At 51.8% G+C, this 25,815-nt stretch overlaps 1 protein-coding gene across 1 annotated transcript; it reads right to left on the bottom strand.

The window, feature by feature from the left end:
- Window positions 1-12,989: 12,989 nt before the first annotated feature.
- Il2rb (interleukin 2 receptor subunit beta) lies at window positions 12,990-25,339 on the bottom strand. Its single transcript, XM_057792070.1, has 9 exons — window positions 25,229-25,339; window positions 24,196-24,310; window positions 22,883-22,961; window positions 20,701-20,806; window positions 18,898-19,046; window positions 18,315-18,480; window positions 17,748-17,862; window positions 16,764-16,848; window positions 12,990-15,664 (listed from the first exon to the last, which is right to left on the bottom strand). Exons 1-9 carry the CDS (start codon window positions 25,314-25,316, stop codon window positions 14,957-14,959), a joined length of 1,611 nt encoding a protein of 536 aa, XP_057648053.1. The 5' UTR covers window positions 25,317-25,339; the 3' UTR covers window positions 12,990-14,956.
- Between the last annotated feature and the right edge of the window lie 476 nt (window positions 25,340-25,815).

Raw genomic sequence — 25,815 nt, 5'->3', positions numbered from 1 at the left:
CTGCAAGGGAGCCTTTGCTGAGACCCAGTGGTGCCCAGAAGCAAGGCAGCACTCCTGCCCTTTGCACGGAAGGGCAGGGACTTTGGAAGTGGGGACTGAGAGTGACTACTGAGCAGCTTACAGGGAGCAGAGGTGGTCTCAGGGGGACATGCCAGAAGGCAGGCGACAGGGCTAGATGGTTTGACTCCCTGTGGGTTCTAAGGTAAGGCTCACAAACAGATGGGAGCCATGAATACAGACTTCTGCCACTTTCTCAGTGGCTTCCCTTCCATGTGGGGGCATGTTTTTCCTTCCTTGGAGTGTCTAACGCCCCAATCGACATATGCACCCCAGTCCCCAGACACTCTGAACCATCCCTGTCCTCCACCCAGACCTGTTGCCCTGCAAGGTTCGGGGGCCTTTGCTCTCCTCATCTCAAAAATCTCCTGGGACTGAGGAAGACCACAGAAGTTCATGATCATCTCATTCCTTCGGGAGACATTTTACATATCACTTTATTTAATCCACAGATTGCCCAGGATATGAACAACTGTCCCCATGTGTTCTTCTCCAGCCAGCCCTCCCCATGTAAGCCTCTTGGGACTTTGAACCCATTGGACCGGTGAAGAAAGTAAGACCCATGTGTCTTGGAAATAACTCAAGCCAGGATTAGCCTAGCCTCATTTTCCTGGTGTATTTGAATGACTGGGACTAACACAAATGAAAACAAATTGAAGCTCAGAGAGGCTAAGCCCCTGGCTAAAATCACACAGCAGCAGCTGAGTGTCCCCCCCCCCCCCCCAGTCTGGCTATCTCCTCTAATTATCAAGTCATAGTCAAATGACAATGGGAGGTCACCCTTCCTAGTTCCTTCTGTTGCTCTATCTTAGATACTCCGAAGAAAACTTTGGACACAGAAGGGCAGTACCCCCCCCCAGGGCTCCAACACAGATACACACATACACACACACACACCACAGCAAGGATTCCAGTTCACTGGGTTGTTGTTTTCTCTCCTTGTGATGCCATCTCCTATAGATGTCACTGTGACCACAAAGTGCACCCTCAGAACATGTGTTGGTAGGAGGAGTCACCTGGACTCTTGGAACGGTCTTCTAGCTAGGCTGCCTGCTTCCTGTCCCCTTCTCTGACACATCCTCCACATTGTCACCAGAAACTCTCCTGCCCTCTGCCCTCATCCACCTGCTGTAAATCCCCCCATGACTCCCAGTGCCAGGGCATCCAAGCCTGCTCTCCCTTCCTCCCCTCCCTCCCTCCCTCCCTCCCTCCCTCCCTCCCTCCCTCCCTCCCTCCCTCCCTCTCTCGCGCTCTCCTTTTCTTTGTTTCTTTTTGGTTTTTTGAGACAGGGTTTCTCTGTATAATTTTGGAGTTTGTCCTAGACCTTGCTCTGTAGACCAGGCTGGCCTCGAACTCACAGAGATCCATGTGCCCCTGCTTCCGAGCGCTGGGATTACAGATGTGCGACACCACTGCCTGACATGCCCATTCTCTCTTGTCATAGGCGTCACCCTTCATTCAAGACCTTGCCATGAGACCTTATGCTAGTGAAGCCACTAAGAGTGGAAATCCTTCTTATGTACTGTCTTGCAATGGGTTCAAGCGTTCAGGGTCCTTGGTGAGTTAAGTCACTCACCTCCTGGCACCCTGGGTTAAAACCAACAAACATACCTGGCTTTGGGTCTTGTTTCTCTCCATCTCCCCTTTTAAAATAAGATCTGGGGCTGGGGAGATGGCTCACTGAATAGAATGCTTACTGGGCAAGTGTGAGGACCCAATTTCAGATCCCCAGAACCCACATAAAAACTGGATGCAATAGCAGGCATCTGTAATTGCACACTCTTACAGCAAGATGCAGCATGGAGACAGACAGGTGAACCCTGCTAAAAACTGGATGCAATAGTGGACATCGGTAGTCACAGAGCTGCTATAGCAAGATGGGACCTAGGATAGGTGAACCCTCAGAAACTTGTGAGCCGGGTAACACAAACAAGATCCTATCCCAAACACGGTAGGAGGTGAGGACTTTTTCTTTAACTAGCACACGTATGTTGCAGCATGCATGCACTGTGTCCATACCCAAAGACACACACACTTTCATACACACAAAAGCAAACCAGACAAAAAGCAGAACCTTGAGGTGTGCTCGATAGGGTGCATCCACAATCCTAGGCCTTAGGAATCTGAGTCTGAGGCAGGAGGATCCTCTGTTCCAGACTCTGGGATTGCTTGTTCTAAACAAGCCAACCAGCAAACAAACAAACAGGCAGCCTTTGCCCTTGTTCACCTCTGGAGCCCAGCTCAGGGTGTTTCCTTCAAATGAATAATGGGTGCCGGGGTGTTGTGGTGGAGCAGCTTATGGGAAGCAGGGCCTGGGGGGTTAGAACCAAAAAGGATGCCGATTCACCTCAACCCCCTCAACTGGGTGACAGGTTGAGTCCCCCCATTTTGTTAGAGCTCTTAGAGAGCCAAAATCTCTGCTGGGCATGGAGTTGGGGTTTATAGTGACTACGGAGCCTCTGGCTCCATCTTCTATACCCACTATAAGGAGGGCCATACCGCTGCTTTTACTATTAGACATGGCTCTCATTGTTCTGAGGTCCAGCCTACCATAAAAATATGTGACTCTACCTTCCCATTACACTAAGAACCCACAGCTTTGCTGTGTAGCCCAGGCTAGCCTTCACCTCATTCCCCTGAGTGTGGCCTCCATCCAGTTCTTTCCATCCTTTTCTGGCATTCCCTTGGCTCATCCTAGCTCCTCTCTCCTCTCTACCTCATATAGGCCATTTCATCTGTTTCTGCCAGACCCACGGTCACTATAATGACCAGTCACAACCACCGCCATCACCATGAGCCCAGCTTGCAAGCCACACATAGCTCCAGCTACCTAGAGCACAGTCCCAAAAGGACTCCACATGTCTTCCTCTGCTTCTCCTCCTTTGACTGAAGACACACAGCCTGCTGACTCCCACCCCAAGGCCTTTCTGTTTGCCACCTCCCGTCAGGAACGTTTTCCTTCAGTTTGCCTCATGGCCCATACAACTCCTCTGAGCCTTTCCTGCCCCTTTCCCAGTGGACATTTTCTTTGTGGCATTTCTGGAGTCCTACCCTCATGATATGCCTATAAGTCTTCTGTCTGCCCAACAACTGCACAAACACAAGGCTTTCTCCATCGCCACTGTGTGTCCTGCTCCCTTGCAGAGCCTGGTATGGAGTGGGCCTTCACTTGCTGTCCAATGAATGAATGTAAGACCCCAGGTCCTTCCCACCTACCCTAAAGGTGCCACACTCCCCAGTGGCTGACCCATCTCCCACCTCATCACCACTTTCCCTCTTCCTTCTTGGCATGGGTCTTCTCTTGATTATAAACTTGAATAACAAGGACAATAGTAAACTTTTTGGACCGAGTGCCAGTCACCAGCCTGGGGCATGGCGTTAGTTGGATTGTAAGCCCTGTGAATCCTTGTTGCTGACAAGCAAGTGTCCCCTTTCCCAGTGTTCCTCTTCTCTAAGCTCCCTCCTGACCCACCAACTCTGAAGTAACCTCTCTACACTCAGTGGAGACGGCAACTTCCTGCTAGAAGCTTTCACAGAGTGTCCGTGGAGGGGTGGTGACCCCATCAGTGCAATGGACCAGGCGGGTGTGCTCTCTGTCTGATCCGTGACACGCAGCCCCTGGAAGGGGGGCAATGTTCTCCCCTGGTAGAGCATCTGCAAGACCCAGCCCCTGCTCTGTACCCGCTCCCACCCTCCTGACAGTGGAGCATCCTTGTCCGCCTTCTGCAGGCTGGGTTCACTGGGGCAGGGCCACTAGGTAGCACAGGGCAGACCTGGATTCAAGCGCAGTGTGAGAGATCTGCCCAGCCACAGGCTGAATGGTGGCACACAGGCCCCATTCCACCTCTCGCAGCCTCGGCGGCTTGCTATATGGTCTGTTCAGTGTAATCAGAAGTACCAGCAGATGAACTCCCTAGGACTGAGCAGAGGGGCCCAGCTGGGACTCTGACTCAGGAACATGGGACGTACATGTTGGCACCTGGAGGAAACCCTGCTGTGAATGGCTGAAGCTAGGGACCTGAGTGTGGGCCACGGGAGGGGACTGTTGGGAATTCCTGCCACACACTTAAGTCCACGCACGCCTACCCCACCGATGCATAGAGACTGAGATACCCTGAGTAAAGCATATCTACCTGTTCATTATACAGGCCCCTAGGTGTACACCCTGGCCACACACACACACACACACACACACACACACACACACACATGCTCCAGCCTGAGACAAGGGTCCTATGTGTAGATCATACAGCCCCGGGTCTGCCTTGCTCTCTGGAAAGCCCAGGGTATGAAGCTGTAAGTGGAATGAGAAATAAAGCAACTAGTCCCATAAACTAGGCCTCTCTTGTCTCAGGGCACCTGGATCTCAGGCCACCCAGTCCCTGGAAGCCCTCTGGCACCCTACACCTTACACCCAGATCGGTTCACTCCACCTATAATCCCCCAGTTGCAGCTTGGTGCACCCCGTGGTCTCTGCTCCAGCTCACTGTGACCGATGAGGCCCTCCAAGTCCAGCTCAGAGCAACTCAGGCCCCTCAGAGCTCCAGGAAACCAGGCCTGACTCTGAGAAGTGATGTTTCACAAGGCTGTTCATAGATCCTGGTCCCCTGTTCAGAGGCCCCTGCTTACCTTCAAGAGCGGAAGGCAGATGCAAGGCCTGCAAACAGGCCTGGAAGCCTCTGTTTATCCAGGCCAAGGTCTTTCCACCCCCAACTGACCAGCCTAGGCTGGATCAATGGCCTGGAGCCATGGCTTGGGTGTCTGGCCCTTGTCCCCTGTGGCCTGTGGCCCCAAGCTCCATGGGCCTCCAGTCAGGTCCAGGGCAACAACGTAACTGAACACAGGTAAACAGGCAGGAGGCAGGAGGTAAGCAGTGCCCGCCTACCCAGCCCCGCCCTGCCCCATGGGTACCCAGGGAGCAGGCAGGCAGAAGCAGGAGACCTGAGCTCTCCCCCGGGGCCTGTTGCTTGGTGACATTCCTGCCTTGTTACAGCCCCTAGTCCCCCAAGAGCATGAGTGGGAACAGATTCTGCTGGGGGATTGCAGAGGCCCAGTCAGGTGAGAACAGGGGCTCACACATCCTACATTAGCCTGAAAGGCCTGGGTTCATACCTTATGGAGACAGAGGAGAGAAGTGATATACGTAGCGGGGGTGGGGGTTGGGGGAGAGGTTGACACTCTCTTCCATTGACCTAGGAATTATCTGTTCTACGAAGCCCTGTTGCCGAAAGCAGTGCCCACTGTGGTCCTTGGACATGGCTAGAGTCAGTACGAGCTGAGATGGGCTCATACGTAATATACACCCCAGATTTCCCAGATCCCAAGTGAGGAAAAAAATTGTCAGTTATCTCATTGATCATTTGGATAATGGTTGTAGATTGAAATGTTGGCTTGGCTGTTCTCTTGGGTTAGACGAAATGCGCGACAATGAATCCTGCTGCTTCTTTGCATTTTGATGCACCTCTAGGAAACGGAAGCTGCGTGTGAGCCTCATGGAAGAATTCTGCAGAACAGCGCTGCCACAGAGCGGGCGGATCTCACCCAAACATTTCCTCAAATCACATGATACAAGCCAGGGTTTCCTGCAGAGAGTTCTATGTGTATCTGAGGTTGGGAAGTCAGGCTGGTTAAAATCCAAGTCTCCCCCTCTGCTGTTATCATGGTGTGTCACCTCTCCAGGTGGCCATCTCAGGCTTGACAAAGCTGAGTTGTTGAGGGTAGAAAGATGTGAGGTGGACCCTAGTGCAATATGTCCATATAAAAAGGGGGCTTGGAGACTGTGTGTGTGTGTGTGTGTGTGTGTTGCAAGTAAAGGCAGAGACAAGGTCAGATGTTGTCTCTACATCAAGGACACCACAGGTCGACAACTATTGGATTTTGGGGAAAGGCCTAAAGTAGATTCTCCTCCAGCTCCAGGAGGCAGCAGCCCACTGGCTTGCAGCCTGAATCAATTGCAAGGCACGCTTTTCCAATGTCAAGAGCCTGTGCTGTCTCAACACCTCAGCAGACTCATCCAGACTTAACAAACCAGGATTGGGCATATGCTGTCCAATTGGCTAAATGGGTTTCCAGCCCCTTTCAAGTGCATACATGCAGCAGGGTGCCCCTCCCCAGCGCACGCATGCAGCAGGGTGCCCCTCCCCAGCGCACGCATGCAGCAGGGTGCCCCTCCCCAGCGCACGCATGCAGCAGGGTGCCCCTCCCCAGCGCACGCATGCAGCAGGGTGCCTCTCCCCAGCGCACACATGCAGCAGGGTGCCTCATCCTATGGCCAATGTGAAATAGGATGTCCCCTCCAAGGGCCCATATGCAGTTGGGTTCCCCCTCCACATACAATAGAGGCTCCTCTCCCAGGTCTGAATGTGTCAGGGGATGCATCCCCCCCAGGAGCCACACATGGCAGAGCACATATGTAGCAGGTTGTAATTACTGTCCATAAAAGGGATGATGAGCCAGGCGGTGGTGGCACATGCCTTTAATCTCAGCACTCTGGAGGCAGAGGCAGGCGGATCTCTGTAAGTTCGAGACCAGCCTAGTCTACAAGAGCTAGTTTCAGGACAGGCTCCAAAGCTACAGAGAAACCCTGTCTCAAAAAACAAAAAAACAAACAACAAACAAACAAAAAAGATGACGATCTGAGATAACCTTTTTTTTTTTCAATCAGGAGCCTTCCTGCAATGGGATGATGTAAGCTGGGACAGTCCCTCAAGGACATAGCAGGAAGTGGGAGAGTTGGTCTCGTTGGGGCCCCCATTTCCCTAGGGTACTGCGGAGGAGGGAGAACACTGAATTACTGTTAAGACGCTGTTGATAAGATTCCATGGTAAGCATCCTTTGTAAGGCTTTGTTTCCTGTAAGCTAAGATTTGGGGTACAAGGTCATTTAATTCCAAGACTGACAGATGTTGGCTGCTTCTCTGAGGCCCTGGCCATCTTGAGCAAAGGACTCCCAGGTAAGCAGCCAGCTGGACTGGTCTCATGCCAGCAAGGTAAACACTCCCGGACACCTTGAGGAAGCTACCTGGCAGTCACAGCTGCTTGTGAACGGAGGGTAACGCCAGCCCCAGAAGGCACTGTTTTGGCTATGGCTGGGCCGAACAGTTTGTGCAGGACTTGGTGAACTCCAGATGACCCTGCAGCCATTTCACCCAGGCCAGAGGGCTAACATTTTGGTGCAGCAGAAAGCCTGTGATCAGTACCAAGAAAGTCCTTTGTTCTTTCTGTGTGGCCTCTGGTTTTGTAACAGTTAATTCAATAAGAAACTTCTTTGGAAGTCTATTTTTGAGCCTTATCAGTTAATAGAATCGGCTGGGAACATGAAGAGGACACCGGGACAGCAGCCACAAAGGCATTAGCTGAGGGACAGCCGAGCAAGCAACAGCCATGGCAAGAGCAGCCAGAGGAGAGCTGAGGCGTTCTAGAGAAGGGTTGGGGCAGAAATGACAGGGAACAGGGGCCGCGGAGTCCATGAGGAATGTCAAGAGCTGAAGATGAGAAACTGCAAGTCCTGATCATTGGGCAAGTTCAAGGGAGCTGCCCAGGATATGGACAGACATCTTACTGCAGCCCAGTTGTCATGGCTGAGAAACCTCGCACTCTGGGCTATAACATCATTACGGCAGGGTGGAGGGTCCCGGCACCTGAGGCCTGTAAAAGACCAGTAACAGAAAACGGTGCCACCTGCTGCTTTCTGTCGCCATTCAGTGTTGCTGAAAGCTAAGGGTTACAATAGCTTCCAAGTGCCAGGATAGTTAAAGCCCAGAGTAATAAGCCTCAAACCTGAGTGTCGAGTTCCCAAAGCCTAGAGCCATAGGTCTCTCGCACTCAGGGCCCGCAACTATAAGTCTCTAGGTCCGTCAGTCTAGTATGTAAGTCTTGAGCACTCCAGGGCCCAAAACAGCCAGTACCATGAACGTCTTACCTACCCATGATTCCTCTCTGGGTAGAGCAAAGGGAGCACACCCAGATGACAGGTAACATCTTCACTTACACGTGCCTACATTTCCTAATAGGATCTCATTCACAGTTTCTGCATAGGTACACTCTGTTGGCAGACATATCCATACTTTGGGTTGTTAGAGACCCCATACTCTGAAGTGGGCAGGGAGAAGACTCCTTAGTGAGCTGAGCCTTTCTAGAACCCTCTGTGGTGAAGGTAGGAGAGGGATCCAGGGCTCTGGCCAGACACCATCTGGGAAGATGGAGCTGAGACACAGGGCTGTGAAGAATGGCTTAGAATAACAGTAACAAGTTCTCTCTCCGGTCTAAAGGCCAGAAGTCTCCCCTAGGGCCACTGCAGGCCCAGGGTAGGGGCATATCCCTACTGTCTCTTCCTGGTTCTGGCGGCTGCAGAACTTGGTACACAGACCTCAGGCAGGGAGTTCAGAATGTCCAAAGGGATCAGGGTTCAAAAGTCAACATTTCTTTTTGTTGATCTTTAAAAGCTGCAGCCAAGTCCTGGGCGGTGGTGACACATGCCCCTTTAATCTCAACACTCAGGAGGCACAGGCAGGCGGATCTACACAGCCTGGTCTACACAGTGAGTTCTTGGATGGTCAGGACTACACAGAGAAACCATGTCAATAAATAAATAAATAAAATCTGCAGCCAGAGCCATGCTAAAGACCATTCAGCCCCAGGCTTGGGTCCTTCTTCTAGGTGGTCTGGTCAAGGTCATCAACACTCATAATCTCCAAGAAGGCCCCACCTTCTATTAGCCACGTGCCCTCTTCTGTTCCCGCAATTGTTTCTTCCATAGAAGCGGCACAATAACCCGAAGCCAGTTGGTGATGGGAAGACCTCGGAACAGTGCCAGCACGTTCTAAGTGGCTGCTACACCTCAGTCAGCATGCTGAGCCCTAGTGTTGTCTCCTCTCTCCGGTCTCCATCAGCATCCACATGTGAGGTCCCAGCTGCGCAAGCATCACTATCACAGTGAGGGAATTTTCTTTCCAGTCAGCTGACTCTGCTCCTGGCGACTTGCTCTGTCCCATGCCAGAGCAGATGTCAAGAGCCATCAGGCAGGGACACTCACCCAATCGCTGGAGTCCACCACCACCACCAACGTTGTCTCCTGGCAACCCAGCTCCTTTGAATCTCACCACTTAAAGGTCAGACTCTCACGGCAGGAGCTCAGTAACCCCACTGATAAATAACGGTGTGGTAAGTTGGCCTCATGTGGGCCCCCAAACACAGCCTTTGTCTCTAATTGCCCTGGACATGGAATGTTGAGCAGGGAGAAATATGGGAGGACTGTTTTAGAAAATAGGGAGGGGGCTGATGAAGGCGGGGCCTTCATCTCCTTCTCAGGCAGTAGACCAGCCTTCCGGGGCACCAGAAATATAGAAGATAAACAGAATCTCCTTTCTTCCTCCCTCACTCCACATCATAGACAAGAAAACTGAGAGTCTAAGAGGCCTGGTGGGACAATCCTGACAGGGACACAATGGCCCTGAGTAAGGCTGGTGGCAGCTAAGATGACAGACCTGGGGGGAGGAAGAGATGGCCTCAGCTTTAGTGTTTGTCATACCTCCTAGGAATAACTCCATGGTCAGGATACTTGGGGCAGACATACAAAGAAGTAAGAGCCTGGGAAGAGCCACCAGAGCCCCTGTGGGCTGCAAGGCAGACAAGAACCCCAGCAGCAAGCAGCAAGTTGGGGGCTTCACACTCACCATCCCCGGAACACCTCGTCACAGTTCTATCTTCTAAGTACATCACATGCTTTATACTCCTGACAGCCCTGGGGTCGCCAGGATAAGGAAACAGAAGCACAGAGAAGCTTTGGTACCCATCTAAGGTCACAGCTGGCAGGTGGCAGAGCCAGAACATTGCACAGGCTACCCAGCTCCAGAAGGCTAGGTCCATTCTTTCTCCAGCCATTGAGGGCTGCAGCGGTAGGTAGCTGCGGTCTTCCTTTCCTTTGTCATCCTGCATCCGCCTTGCACATCACCAGCCTTCAAATAGGCGTGTTGAATGCACAGATGGACAGCTTTGTTATTTCTGTCCATCAAGTGCTTTCAAGTCTCACTGAGCTTGAGTTGAACGCCCTCGAAGCCCCCCCCCCAACATCTTCCCTCCTGCTTGAGCAGTCTGCTTCCTTGATGAGACCTTGAGCCATGTGTGGGAACAGTCTCATGAGTGTTGACAACTTGTCTGCACCCTCTATGGTCACTCCTTCCTCACGAGGCTGAGGTCTCTGCAGACACGCCAGCCCCAGGTACAGCACCTACAACTGCATGCCTATGGCCATGCCCACATGAGGCCAGCACCTACTGCATACATATTGCATGAGGCCAGGTACGCAGAGGGGTGGAGAAGCTGGCCTCTCCACCAGCTGCTCTCTCTTCAGCACCCTGGTTTCCTGGAATCAAGGGTGCCAGGAGGCACCCTGTGCCCCGGGTCTCAAGCAGGCCCACTTCCTGCTTTGCTTTCTCAAGGTCCCCAGTGGGTGTGTCACGTCCCTGGGGTGGGAAAATGTCAGCAGAGGGGCTGTCCCAGGGCTGACAAGGGGTCAGACTCAGAGCCTCTAGTGAACTTAAGTTTCATCCACACCCTCCCCTCTCACTAAACTCACTGTGGCAGGGCATGTGGCAGTGTCCCGTTGGGTCGCAGACACCGTCACTCTTGCCTCAGGTTCTTGCCAGATGTCCTGAGACACTCGTTGGTACCTGCTTTAAAGAGCGTTGACAATCTGGGCCTGTGGCAGTGTCACGGATCACCCCGGTTCATACCCTTTCTCTACAGTGTTCTAGCTGTGTGACCCAGAGGGAGCTATCAGATCACCCTGAGTTCAGACCTCATCTGTAAAAAGGGACGAAAACAACAACATCAGCACCACAGGACACAGAAGTGAGGCTGGAGCACATCAACAACACAATGCTTAGAGCAGAGTCTCCAGACGAATCCCCTCGACTCAAGAGGAGGCACTCAGAGGGCCTTCCAGAAACGGGAATTCTCAATGGAGCTCTGAGGGATCCGTAGGAGTCTGTGAGTGGATTGCTTGAGTATAGGGCTGTTTTCAGCCTCAGAGATCAGCACGTGACAATGGAAATCAGTTATGTTCCTGTTTGTCTCGGTTTCCTCATCTGCAAAATGGGAACCAAGACCCACCTCTCAAAGCCATGAGAAGCAAAATGTTTCTTTGGTGGGAGCAGAAAGAACTGACTGGTTTGCATTTATTTATTTATTTATTTATTTATTTATTCAATCAAATTTATTTATTCATTCAAATTTATTTGTTTATTTTGGAACAGGGTCTTGTCCTGTAGTTCAGACTGACCTGGAACTCACTATAAGAACCGGGCCACCTTCAAACCTGAGAGCCCCCTGCCTCTGAACCCCTGCGCTAGGGCTCAGGATTGAGCCGCAGTACCTGCCTCTAACAAGCTTTGGTGTCTTGGTTTTGCTTTCGCTTTCCTGGGGTTTCCTCTGCTGAGCATCACAATGAGGAAGGCAGGGTGGGATTTTTGTCTTCGACTTGAACAAACTATTCCTACCATAATTCACCTGAAAACTTGGGCTCTGGAAGTTGCATAGATCAGAGATGCAACCTGGGAAATGAAGGTACAGACCAGGCTAACAAGAACACAGGAGAGGCCTGGAGCTCCTCCCCTCCTCCCCTTCCCTGAGCCCCTAGGTGCTCCCAGCTGCTTCCTGTTCCCCACTCTGCACCCAAGGCTCTCCAGAGCCTGGGTGCGGGTACCTGCTCTCCAGCTGGTGCCTTTCCCCTGAAATCTGACCCTGGGAATCCTGGCACCCCCTTGCCTGCACTACTCTGCCAGCTGCTCCCTCCTGGCCCCTCACCCAAGATCTCCCTAGGACACGCAGTGGCGCTGGCTCATGGTCCCATCTCCACCTGGCATATGGTGGCTCCTTTCTCCACACCATGCCAGCACGGGTCTCTCACCAGATACGGGAACAGCTGGGCTTCTGGGCCCCTTGTGCCTTCATTGCCCTCTCAGTTTTCAGGGCTGCATCACCTCAGCATCTTCTCTCCCTGCTCAGAGAGTCAGCCAGGGAAAGTGAAGAGCTCACTTCATAAAAGGAAACAGGCAGTGTAACCCAGACATGTCACTAGGTGCGAGCTCTCATCATTTGGGCCTGCCCCAGAAACAGACCTGCAGAATCTAAAAGCTGCATGCAGCCTCTGGTGGAAGGAAGGCTGTGATTAAGTATTAATGTCTGCCATGCACAGGTGTAATTGGTTAGCAGTGTCTGCCCTGTATAGATGTGATTGATTAGAAATATCTGCCACGTATAGGTGCAATTGACTGGCAGTGTCTGCCATGCATAAGTATAATCAATATAGGTGCAATTGATTAGCAATGTCTGTCATGCATAAGTATAATCAATATAGGTGCAATTGATTAGCAATGTCTGCCATGCATAAGAATAATCAATTAGGAACGTCTGTCACATAAGCAGCTTCATGAATGCTAGAGATTGTCGACTATTGTTTGTCAAGACACTGCAAAAGTCCTGATAGTTGAAAAGTAATTATTAAGATAGCCAGACACACAGACACAGACACACACACACACACAGAGAGAGACAGAGAGAGTCAGATAGATAAATGGATGATAGATCTATCCATGATCCATTGGAACACTTGCCCAAGGCTGGATGTGAGAAGCTGGTGCATATTTGTACACAGAGACCTGATTCCTATCAATGACAAAGCTGTTCTCAACATCCACACTTTGTTCACAGTTTTCCCTGTGTCTCCAGCAGCATCCGGGTTGAGATGACAGACTTCAACAGCAATGAAATAAATGCCATCCCTTTCCTCTTTCTCTTGCAATGCCAGGGATGGAACCAGCAAGGCAGTTCTCTGCCACTAGGCTCCACACCCAGATCAGATCCACACATTATGCAGTTTTATGGTACCTGCTTTTTACAATCGCCTTTTATTTATAAGAAGATTTTCCCAGCCATAGAAGTGATATGTTTAAAAAAATCTTAAATAAATGTGATAAAGCAAACAAACAAAATGAATGTGTTTTAAAACATCTCAGGAATTCATTGCAAAGATGCCGCACACAGATCATTAAAAGAGGAAGAACCAAATCCTCCCTCCCTAGACCTTTTCAGACAGTGGAAATAAGTTCTATTTCTGTGTGGGAGCTAAAGCAAGAGAATTCCAAAGGTTGACGTTTGCTTGGGATACGCAGTCAATGGTGTGGGTGCAAGCGCGGGTCTGATTTATCGTTGAGACAGGAGGATGGCCATACACAGCATCCTGTGGCAGGAGGGGATGTGTGGAGTCTCACACAGAAGCAGCAGGACGTCTGACCCCTGGCAGGCAGGAAAACTCTTGCATGAGAACTGAACACCTTCTGCATTGGCTCATCTCTTCTTGCTAAGCTTAGGGGCCTTGTATGAGGGGCCAGAACATCCAATTGAGAGATAATCTGATTGGTTAGATCAGGCCCAACCTCTGTGACAGACCTTCTGTGCCCAGGCTGCCCATCAACCTGTGATCTGGCCAGTCAGCCAATGCATAGTGAGCAGGAACCATGAGGCAGGCACTGTGGGTAGGGCATCCACTAGCTAGGTCTGTGTTTCCGCTTCCCTCAGCAGGTGGGATCTGATCACCATGGTGCCATCAACCCTGGGACAGTGACAGACACTGAGGCTCTGTGCTGGAGGAGCTCCCTGTAGAGAACAATGTCCTCCTTTGAGGGTGAGATGGTACATCCAGGTGTGACATCCTTGCCTGGACCGCTGGAACCTGGGGCTCGCAGTCCAGTAGGCTCCCTTGCAAACTGGTGAGGTGGGCATGGAAAGATCCAGAAGCCACTGCTGTGTGGTAACTGTGTCCATGCTGAGCTTATCACTGGGAAGTCAGGCAATAGCTCCGAAGAAAGGAAGATGGGTCAGGAGCTGTCCGCATCATCTCCTTCTAGTACAAACTGGGGAAATTTGAATTCCTTAAGAAGAAGCACCGCCCTTAGAAGCACGGCCTTACAGGTGAAGATGAAGGATGTTTGTCACCTAAGTGAGGCACAACAAATAATACTTGAATAGGTGTGAGTCAAAGGGGGACTCCAGGAGACCCCACGGGATTCTTGTGAGGTTTCCACAAAGGACCATGCTGACATACAATGCATGTTGTGTAAGCTTTTTGCAGGGAGGGAGATACGTGAACAAATATGTACTTTTCCCATAGATGGTGTCGAAGGCACAAATCCACTCAAGGCCAGCTTGGTGAACCACTTAGTCTTCTAGGCTTACGTACAGGAGGATAGGTGATTCCAAAACAGCTGTATCACAGAAAATCTAGACCCAGAATAGGTGATGATGTCCCCATAGTTACATCAAACCTTCCCCCTTGCAAATGCCAGCATCTTCCAAAAAACACAGGCACCAGGGGCAGAATTACCCATAGCTGGGGATGGGGTGCAGGAGAGTGGCTGTGATCTCCGGTGACAGTCTGATGGCCCTTCCCACCCCCTCCTTCTATGAGGGAATGTCAACAGTCAACAGGAGCTCTTAGTTTGGGTGGACACAGCTGCTATGACTAAGACAGTGACAACCACACTATATCCTGAGGATAGCTGTCCCACAGCAGCGCTGAAAGGGACAAAGTCACAGAAAGCTCAAGGATAGGAGAAGAACATGGGCACATTTGTATTGGGGGAAGCAGGTCCTGGCTGCCCTGTAAGCAGGAAGGAGTAAGGCAGGTCCAGGAAACTAGTGACCTCATGACTACACAGGGAGGTGGAGCTAACCAGCCCTCCCCACCTCAGATCCTGCCTGGCTGGACCATAGAGCAGCAAGTAGAGCTCAAACATGGATGACTAAGTGTTGGGGTGTGGATGACCAGGAACAGTTCTTAACTGGTCCCCCCTAAGCCTGACCTGACCTAGGCAGCTGGATCCCAAATCCTGGTCAACTGGCTATACCAGGTAGGCTGGATCTTGGGCCTGTAGTTCTTGAAGAGACAGATAGGCATCAGTGTTCAGAGGCAAGACAGAGGCCAGGGCCCTGTCCTGACCTTGCCCACAAGGGCTACCTTCGGGGACACCGGCTTGCTCCCCTGAACTATGAGCAGGCAGCCCCTCCCCGTCACCTCCCTGTACCAGCTCCAGAGGGCACTGCAAACCCATCAGGTCAGGGGATGGTAGCGGGGTACATCCCTCCTGCACGGAGAGGGGAGGCTTTTCTTCAAGAGCTGCTGCTCCCCCAAAGGCAGTGTTGGGGGAGCTCCGGCTGGGGGAGAAGAGCAACAAATCATCCCTGGGTGGGAAGTCACAGTAGTCGTCCTCGTCCCCAGCCAGAGGAAGCACAGATGGGAGGGGAGATCCCTGGGGCAGCCCTGGCCCATCGTCCTCCATGTCCTCTTCCACGCAGGGGTCATAGGTGAAGTACACCTGGCAGGATTCAATCTCCAAGGCATTGGGCAGATGGAAGAAGAAGTAGCCTTGGTTGGTGAAGCAGCTGGCCTGCGAGTGGCCGCTGGGCGAGGGTGAGGAGGCTGTGTCCTGCTGTAGCAGGAACAGCTGCATGGCTTTGCTGTCTCCGTCCAGCACCTCCAATGGAGAGATCTCAGGTGCAGGGCCACTGGGGCTGAAGGAGGATGAGGGGAAGGGCGAGGAGAGCCATTTCTGCCAGAGAAAGGGAGGAGAGTGAGTGGGTTGCTCTTCCTCCTACTCCACCACTGAACTCAACTCTTCTTTCTCCTTCCCTTCCTCCTGCTTTCCGTCCTCCAGAGGCATCCAGCCTCCACCCCACCCCTGACCTAGAAGCATCCCGGAGCCTTGCTATCTTGATGGACTTTCTGGACTTATCAGCCTAGGCCACATGCTAGATGAACACAGCCATAGTACTAGATATGCATGTGCGTGCACGTCCTCACACATGCACACACATACCTGTACTCACGCATGTGTGCGTGCACACACACACCACGCACACACACACACACCAAGAGTATTATAAAAAGACATCCTCAGTTCTGGGAGTCTCTCAGAGATTCTAGAAGGACCCTGCTCAGCCCTGATGAGGCACACAAGGTCAGGCCAGCAGGACTAGAACCCAGCCTAGACCTCTCTCCCATTCTCCTCAGGCCCCTTTGCCCCCCACAAGCTTCTCAATCATGGGAACACCAGTCAAGCTGGAGGGGGGAACCGTAGATTTCCCTCACCCCGTATCCACCCGTTGCTTCTCAAAGCTTCTAGCCTGAAGTATATAGACCTGGAGTGAGGTTGCTACTGTATGGGCCACACTTTGAAAACAAACCTAGGTTTTGTGATTCCAGGTGACCCAAGGACTTGTGTCACTGTGATGTCACTGGACCTGCCAGGGATCGCTCTGCCCACAGGGACAGAAGCCAAGGGGAGCCCCTGCAGCTCTCCAGCACCCACACTGTGCCTGGCAACATCCACTGGGCTGTACACTCATTAAGCCTAATTTTTTCCCCAATTGTACAAGTGAAGAAACTGAGACACTGGGAGGATCTATAACTTGCCCAACCGTACACAGCCTGGCATGGCAGAGCCAGAGTTCTAGTCAAGGCTGCGTGGCTTAGAAGGCTTCCATGCCAGAGCAGAGACAGAGCTGTGCCCATGAAAGAGACTGCTCACTTCAGCACCCTGTGTCCTCCCGCTGACAGCAAAGCCATTGTCACCTGATCACATCTCTGCCCTGCAGCCTATCCTTAGGCTGCCTATCAACACCCCCCACCCCTGCCCCCCAGGCTCCTACCTGAAGGTCTCCTCCATGCTGGGAGCTCAGCTGGGAGAAGAACTCAGAGGGGTCTGGGACGTGGCACTTGAGAACAGTCTTCAGCCTGGCCAGGAAAGAGAAGGAGGGGTGAAGGGCAAGGCCAGGGAAAGGTGAGGACAAGGAGGGGGTGGCATGGTGTCCTACCTCCAGCTCCCCAGCCCTGAGAGTAGGGGACGGGCCCCTCCCGCATCCAGTCATTTATTCAACAGTGTTGACAGAGAACACTGCACAGGGTACTGGGGACACAAGCGTGGGCAGCAAAGAAGGCCTCTCTACTCCCTAGGAGCTGGCACACTGGCAAGACAGACCTGAACCAAATGTGTAACAGGGTGGCTCACTCTGTGGACCCGGAACTGAGTACTAGCCAAAGATGGCCCTTGAGTGGGAGAGATCACACAGGCTGGAGAGGGGGGCAGGAGTGAGGCCTAGTGAGCACTCCCACGGATGGTGGTGCCCACCACACATTGTATAACAGCAGCTGGCCTTAGGGAGACAGTGATTGGAAGCTGAACTCTCCCTCATATTCTACTCGCTAAAATGCCCAGAACACGAGCGTATCTAACTGGAGCAAGGGGAGCCACTTTTTGATTGGCAGTTTATAGTGGAGGCCCTCGGCAATCCAGATAGATTATTGGTTAGGCGGGGGAATCTCTAAGGACAGTTAGGCAAGAGTGTGGCAGGGATGGAATGCATAGCAGGGGACCAAGAGCAATGGGAAAGATGCTCAGAGGCCCCTGTGACTTTAGGGAGGGCCAAGGGGTTCTCCCTGCTGTTCTACCTCCCCTTCACCTACCAGCTTCCACCTTTGGGGATGGGGCGCAGGGACAAGTTAGCTATTGGGGAGTGGACAGAGAGGCCAGGTGTGAGGAAGCAGGATTCAGCCCAACCCATCCTGGAAAGATGTGCGGTACAGAGACCCAGAGACGAGCTGGGAAGGGAATACTGGCCAAGGAACTTCCTTACCATGGGCCCAGGTACTGGCACTTGAACAAAACGTAGACACAGACCATGAAGCCAAAAAGACAACCAAGACCCAGGAGAAGTTGTCTGGGCCACATTAGGGGTAGATTCCAGGGATCTGTCCAGGGTGTAAGAAGTGGGAGGTGAGAGGTGGCCCCTCAGGAGGTTACCTGAATCCCAGATCCACGCCCCTCCCCCCAATTTTGCACCCTGACAGTATCTAGCCAGGTTTGCTTTTACTGGGGACTTGGTCCTCAGTCCTGCTTAAGTCCACCTGTCCAGAAAGGCAGACTGCACTTAAAAGCCATGGCCTAGTGGCATTCCCAGCAGAGCCCATGGATGTACTGCCTGACTCTCACCTCAGCCACTAAGGCTACCACTGAGAAGCACACCTAGAGCTTCTGTATCTCTTGAACGCAGCAAGTGACATGTTGAAGGATGGGCCCTCATGGGTCCCCCACTAGCGTGTAGCCCAGTCTCTGGTGAGTCTATGGGAGGTGCAGCCCCCACCTCTACAGCTCCCAGGGCACCCTGACCCCTGCCCAGCTCCCTCCACACTCCCCACTGTACCTGCTGGCCTTGTCCGGAAAGCCAGGGGCTGGCTCCAGGGGCTCCAGGTCCCCTGGACATCTCGATTGGCCCTGACCCGCACCTGGAGCTCATATGAGGTGCCAGGGGTAAGTGTCTCCAAGCAGATCCACTGTTGTCGCTGCTTGAGGCTTAGAAGGGGTGCATCCTAAGCAGAGATGGGTACCCACTCAGCAAGGTCTCCACTGGTCTCATCTCCCACAACCAGGTCAAGAGGCTAAGCAAGCAACCTCTCCTTGGCCCTCCCAAAAGCTCCCTGTTCCCCCAGCTGCTTTGACCCTGAATCCCAGGATCCCCAGGTAAGTATGGGAATGAGTGTGCAGGTGATGAGTCTCAGTCCACTGTCCTTTGGCTCCCTAACACCAGGGAATGTGCTGGATTTGGGATGTGGAAAACAGCTGCCGAGCCTCACAGGTTGCCTTGCCCTGGGGTCTACACAGATGTGGACCCAGATGCATCCTCAGGCTCTAAGAGTATGGGAGGAGCAGGGTGAAAGAGCCACACTACAGCATGTAGAAATGGACAAGGGCATGCACCAGAGGCAGGGGAATGGCTATGTCCTCACCTTCCAGCTGTGGTCCAGGGAACGTTTGCGGGCCTCAAATTCTAAATCACTATAAAGGTAGTGAGAGACCTGGGAGACCTCCCAGCTTATGTTGCATCTCTGGGTTTCAATGTGCAGGACTTGGAGTGAATGAGGGGCCCGCAGGAGAACTGCAGACAGAGAGGAGGGAACAGATATCATGGACCAATCAGTAAGATGCCAAGAACATTAGCCCAGTTTGCACCACACAACATCCCCAGCACCGACTCTTCCTCAGCAACTGCCCTGACTCTTCCTCTGCACCTGCTGTCCCTCCTCTGCACCTGCTGTCCCTCCTCTGCACCTGCTCCTTCTCTGCACCTGCTCCACCTCCTCTGCACCTGCTCTTCCCTACACCTGCTTCTCATCCACCTCTGCACCTGCTCTTCCCTACACCTGCTCTTCCTCTGCACCTGCTCTTCCTCTGCACCTGCTCTTCCTCTACACCTGCTCTTCCTCTGCACCTGCTTCTCATCCATCTCTGCACCTTCTCTTCCCTGCACCTGCTCTTCTTCTACACCTGCTTCTCCTCTTCTTCTGCCCCTGGTCTTCCTCTGCACCTGCTTCTCCTCCTCCTCTGCACCTGCTTTTTCTCTGCACCTGCTTCTCCTCAGTTTTGCAACCCTCCTCTTGTTAGTCCACCTACACCTGACAGAATGAGTCTATTTGGGATCTTCCTCCTTTTGTGCCCACCCGCTCCTGGGTTGCCTGAGTCAGGGTCTGGGATGTCTGATGAGCCTTTGGTTCCTGAGGCACTTTCCAGGATGACTAACCAGCTGTTGAGTGATTGGCGAGCAGCCTTGCCCTGCTTGAATACTAATCTGAGATCTGTACAGGAATCAGATCATGTACTTTATTTTATCCAAGTATCTATATTATTGGTGTATTTGTGTTCATATGAATACATTTATATAGTATAAAACATAAATGTAAGTAATTATAAATATATAACTTAATTGCATAGCATTTAATATAAATTTATATCTGTGTATTCCACAGGTATACTTATTAAATGCAAATATAAATCATAAACATGCCTGATTTATTTCTCAATTACACTATATGTATGCATTTATTCAATATATTTGTCTATTAATATTAGTGAGAGTGTTTTGGCACAAGTTTGGCAAGTGTTCTAGCCACACACCCAGCTTGTGTGGATTTTAAGTGTGATATTTACTTCATTTTTCCTGAACAAAACTGTTCTAAATCTGTAACTCTGAGATTCTGTTTACCCACAAAATGCAAGTCTTTTTCCCACGCCAAGGTGCTGAGCAGTTTATGCATCCTAGTTCACATTCCTTCCTATCATGAGGACCTCAATTCTCCCAATTTACAGAGAACAAAACTAAGGCCCAACATGTTCAATGACCTCTGCCAGCTGGACTGAGTCAAGATAAGGCTGCAATTTGGATTTTGCATGGATCTCCCCTGTACCCCTTCTTTTCTCTAGAGGCGGCCTCCAAGGTCACTCAGTCATTCAACAAGCCTTCTGCAAGCAAGCGCTGCCTGCTCGGGCCTGGAGTTGGGTGCTCAGAGAGGAGCTGCAGGGTCAGCAGAGAGTCTGCCCTCAGGGAGTTCCTGGACCAGCAAGGGAGACAGACTCACAACTAGGTGGGAGCTGAAGGGTGAATGGGGATCTTCCAGGCGGGGGTGGGGTATGGTGAAGAGGAGAGGGTTGGGATGGGAGTTCTCCAGGTAGGCGAGAGGGCAGGTTTGAGGAGGGCTCAGAGGCTGATGACTACCAGGAGAGATGGGACCCACAAACCCAGACTCTGTACTCACGGTTGTCAAAGGGACGGAAGCTGCATGTCTTCACCCTGCGCCAGTCGTGACTTTCCCGGCACACCACGTTTACATTGAGAATATCCACAGCGGTCAGACACTGGGACTACAAGGGAGGACCGGGAGAGGTGTGACTGCCAGAAGCCATTGAGAAGAAGGAGCCATGAGAATGTCTAGGCAAGGACATACGTCACCGCTACTAGCCTTCTAAGGCAGGGGACAGCAAATATTGTCTACAGCCAGTCAGGTTGCACAGGCCACATGGCCTCTGTCACAACTCAACTCTGCTATGGTCTCAGAAGAACTACAGAGACAGCAAATTAATTGCTATCAGGATCACATTCCAGTAATGCTTTATTTACAAACACAGGCAGCCGCTGGGTTTGGCATGGCAAGCATGTTCATCCACTAATCCCTGATATAAACAAAAGTAGGCCACCAGGGTTGAGAGGAAGTTCCCCATCACAAGAGGTATGCAAATAGCTCTGCTGCCAAAAGGTCATCCTCAGAGAAGGCAGAAATGGACCTAGGGAATAGCCTTAACCCCTGACTCTTCCAGAAGGAAACGGTTAGGTACTGAGTGTGTCCCAGGCAGCTACTGCTCAGCTCACATCTTGCTGATGTGCTCAGTGGTCCCTCCCCATGCTAGTCTAGAAGCCTGAGATAAGGGATGCTCAGACCACTCAGCTTAACAGCAGGAAGTAGGGTTTGCACGAGGCCATTACAGCCACAGCTTCCCAGAATGACCAGAGCACAGAAAATAAATGACGTGGTCCCCCAAGTAAGCCGTGCCACAGACTCCTGTGTAGACAGGAGGGCGCAGGAGAAGGCCCAGAGGTAGGCCGTGGTTTGGGACTATGCTCTGGGACTGGGTCGTGGTTTGCAGTCCAAACCTTGAGACCTAACTCCTCCGTCCTACCCAAACTTTGAACTTGGTCATCCAGAGTTCCCTGACCAACCAACCAGGAACTGCTTCCAACCCCTTCACTGAGGGCTCTGCCTGCGTCTCCCACAGCTGCTACCAGTTCCAGTTCACCCACTTAATAATAGCATGGCTTGGTTATTTTTGCTGCGGTTGTCCTGAAGGTATTGCCAGTACCAGGCTGCTGGGGACTTCTGTCCCCTCTTCTTTGCATAAATTACCTCTCACTACCCTCTGAGACAGACTTATACTATCACTATTCCATCAGTTAGCCCAGCAGTCTGAAACAGAGAGGGTTAGGGACTTGCCAAAGGTCACACAGCTAGGGCCAGGCTGGAAAGCAGGTCCCTGCAAAGCCCCCATGCTGGCATAGCTGGAGAGCCACCAACTGTGCTGTATGCCATCCTCCCATCCCCTTCCCCTGAAAATGTGTGAAACCTGCCAAAGCCTGGACAACACAGCCTGGGCTCCTCAGGGTAGACCCTTACCCCTACCTTGCCCCTGCCTTGCCCCTTTCTTCAAAGGATCTGAGGAAAATTTTAAGTTCCATCCACATGGTCTAGACCCGGGCCCAACAAGAGGCAGTCGGGAGATGTGGAAAAGTCAGCAGGAGCCCACAGAACTGGGGTCAATCCCAACTCAGTTGCCTGTGGCTGGGTGACCTTCAGTAGACACCACATCTCTTGATCTTAGATGCTTCCTTGGTAAGAAGACAAAATTGTGGGGATCTATTTCTGACTCTCCGTATCTGCTCTGAACCAGAATGACCCTTCGAGGGAGCTTCCATTTTCTTTTCTATTTTATGGGAGGGGAAACTGAGGCACTGAAGTTGCACAGAGTCAGTGAGCTGTTGTGAGGCAGCTCCATGGCTGAGATGACCAACTTTAGCATGCTGCTTTCCCCAAGAGCCGAGACGCTGAGGCCTCAGCCAGAGTCTGGTATGATGGTCATCATTAGCAGCACACAGAAGGGTGGCCCGACCCACAGTAGGGAGTGGGGGACCAAGCATCTGTGTAGGGGCAACAAGGTTGCAGGCCCAATACCCCACCTCCTATCCTTCCTTCTCAGTGCATGTAACCTGCTCTCCATCACCAGGCTGATGCTTGCAGAAGTCCAGGACCACTCTGAGACCTCAGCCCGCAGCTGAAAGGACTTGACCACACACACACACACACAAATGCCCATGCTACTTACAGCTGAAAGGACTTGACCACACACACACACACACACACACACACATACAATGCCCATGCTACTTACATCTGGGCGTCCAAGGATCAGGTTGCAGGCCCAGGACGCCTGCCTCACAGGAAATAGATTACAGGTTGTGTTCCAGGACCTTGCAAAACAGAAAAGACACCTTAGAAAGCAAGGCCGCTGTACTAGGAACTAGGGACAGCAGCATAGTGGGCAAGGAGCCAGCCGCCCATCCCCCCCCCCCGTGCTCCCAGAGTTCTTCCCCTCCAGAACACCTTCCATGCCTTCACCACCCCAACACCCATCATGGCCTCCCAGCAGCCAGGGTGACCAAAGAACACAAATAAGCTCAGGCCTCACCCCCACTCCAAGAGTTCCCCAAGTTCTAAGCAGTTAAATTCAGCCTAAAGAAGCCTGTGGCTTGCCAGATACTCCCTGTCCCTACAGGACAACATCACCCCCAGGCAATGGTCCCTGTTCCCACAATTGCCTGAGGAGTCTCCCAAAATACCAGATTACTCAAAAAACTTAGGAAGCACCAAGTGCCCACCCTGTTTGCCTCTGACATGACCTGGCATCAAAGGCTCACACTGATTGTTCCCAAACTACCTGGCCCAGGACCTCTCCAGTTTTCTTTTTCTTTTTCTTTTTTATTTTTAACATTCTTTTTTAATCAACAGGATCATTATTTTTATAAAACTGTATTTATAACAATATTTGTTATGTTTATGTGATTTTTAAATGTTTCTTGCAGTGTTGTGTTTTTTTCTCATTATTCTTGGTAGTTCATACTCGTTTTTGCCTTTTTGGAAGTAACTCTAAAGCTCATTGTTAGTTTTTCTGTGGTTTTTTAATTATTTATTTATTTCTTTATTAAAGATTTCTGCTTCCTCCCCGCCACTGCCTCCCATTTCCCTCCCCCTCCCCCAACCAAGTCCCCCTCCTTCATCAGCCCTAAGAGCAATCAGGGTTCCCTGCCCTGTGGGAAGTCCAAGGACCACCCACCTCCATCCAGGTCTAGTAAGGTGAGCATCCAAACTGCCTAGGCTCCCACAAAGCCAGTACGTGCAGTAGGATCAAAAACCCATTGCCATTGTACTTGAGTTCTCAGTAGTCCTCATTGTCCACTATGTTCAGCGAGTCCGGTTTTATCCCATGCTTTTTCAGACCCAGGCCAGTTGGCCTTGGTGAGTCCCCGATAAGAGATTGGATACGAAAACAGGATCCAGTTTTCAATTAGAGCCTGGATCCCACCCACTTGCCGGAGCCCAGACGACCAAGTGGCTGAGCCTGATGCTAACTACTGTGAATCTCAGGCTCAGGATTCTACAGCTTAGAGCTCCCACAGCCCTGAGGTTCTGCCCTGTGACACTCACCGTTTGTCCGACTTGGCTTGGATTTGGCAGTTTGTGACCTGAAAGGTCTCTTCCGGGCTCCATGTGCAGGAGACATTGGCTCTTGAGTCATAGAAGCACTTAAGATGGGGACAGTCTGTGTGCAAAGGAGGTGTGAGTGGCTGGCTGCAGGGCACACATGGCCTCTGGGCATGTCTACTACCTTGCTTGTTCCCAGCACCCTGTGCCTGCCCAGGGAGGTAGGTGACTCAGAAAAGCAGGAAAAGGGTTCTAGCTCGTGTCATGTGGTGTCTGTGTGTGCTTGCATGCGCTGTGCACATGCATGTGGAAACCAGAGAACCCCAGGCACCATTCTCCTTGGGTCTTTGAGAGGGTCTTTCACTGAAACTCTGGCTTGACAATTCAGCTAGACTGGCTGGTGAGCAAACCCCGGGAATCCTCCTGTCTCCACCTCATCACTGGGATTGCAAGTGTTTACTGCCATGCCTTGCTTTTTTTTCCCCTTAGAATGTGTGTGTGCACTACGCACATGGCACGGATGCCACAGCACGTGTGTAGAGGGCAGAAGACAGCTTTTGAGAATTGGCTGTTTCCTTCCACCCTGGGATCTGGGAGACTGAACTCAGACTGTCAGGTCTGTGAGACAAGCACTGACTACTTGGCTACCTTGCCAGCCCATTCCTGGATAGTTTTTATGTGAGTGTTGTAAATGTGGACTCAAGTTCTCACGCTTACAGGACAGGCACCTTACCCACTGAGCCACCTGTCACCCTCCCCCCCAAATTCAGACCCGTTTTAAAGAAAGGAGAGTGAACTCCAGAGATAGAGGGACCTGCGGCCTATCAATGGCTAAACAGGGACAATCAGCAGCCTCTACTTGTGCCTAGGAGAAGCCTGTTCAGGCCACCGGACTGTCGACACCTGCCCTCTGTTCCCATCACCTCATCCTTGCTCCCCTGCCTCCTGCTGTTGTCGACTCTCCTCTCTGAAGGAGGAGTCTGGGATGCTGCCTCCCACCAGGGAAAGCAAAGATATCAAAATGCTGCATCCTCACCATTCACTGCTGCAGACACCCAAGGCGCAGGCAAGGGCAAGAGGAGGACGTAGAGGGACAGACACCAGGACAGAGCTGTGGCAGCCATCACATCCAAGCTGCAGAGCTGAGGACACAAGCCCTAAGTGGAGGAGACCAGAGATTCAAATGAGAACAAGTCAGGACCCACACCCGGCTTGGCTCTCCACCCAGCCAGAGCCAGAGCAGTCCAGCCCCAGGCCCTCTGACCCACAGGAGCTCATTCCCTTCCTTCCCATCCTAATCAGGAGTTGCTCCATTTTACATCAGCATTGTCTGTTTGCTTGTGTACAGTAGTAAGTAAATCTCCAAGGATGCCTGAACCAAACCGATCCTTATGCATACTATGTTTGTCCTATACATTACAGAGCCACCATGAGAAATAGGCGGCAGTGCTATAGCGGTACAAAAAGATTCCCAGGGACAGCCACTGGCTCTCCTGAGCGCAATGTGGAAGAGGTCTCTCCCACTCAAAGTGTCCTCCAGCAGGTGCCCACCCGGTGTAACCAGGTGAGGTGGGGTGACTGGGCACTCAATGCACTGAGAGCTCTGCACAGGGGATTGGACAA

Source organism: Chionomys nivalis, chromosome 17, assembly GCF_950005125.1.
Source record: "Chionomys nivalis chromosome 17, mChiNiv1.1, whole genome shotgun sequence".
In the NCBI taxonomy this organism is placed as follows: Eukaryota; Metazoa; Chordata; class Mammalia; order Rodentia; family Cricetidae; genus Chionomys; species Chionomys nivalis.
Note: the sequence above shows the minus strand (reverse complement) of the source record. Positions and strands in the feature narration are given on the sequence as shown.

Bases quoted from the DNA above. Each gene is read 5' to 3' on its own strand.
- Il2rb (XM_057792070.1), bottom strand. From the start codon at position 25,316: ATGGCTGCCACAGCTCTGTCCTGGTGTCTGTCCCTCTACGTCCTCCTC. The intron at 20,807-22,882 runs GTAAGTAGCATG...CCTCCCTTGTAG, and splicing joins TGATCCTTGGACGCCCAGAT to TCCCAGTGTCTGACCGCTGT. The intron at 17,863-18,314 runs GTACAGTGGGGA...CACCCTGGACAG, and splicing joins TTTCCGGACAAGGCCAGCAG to ATCCCTGGAATCTACCCCTA.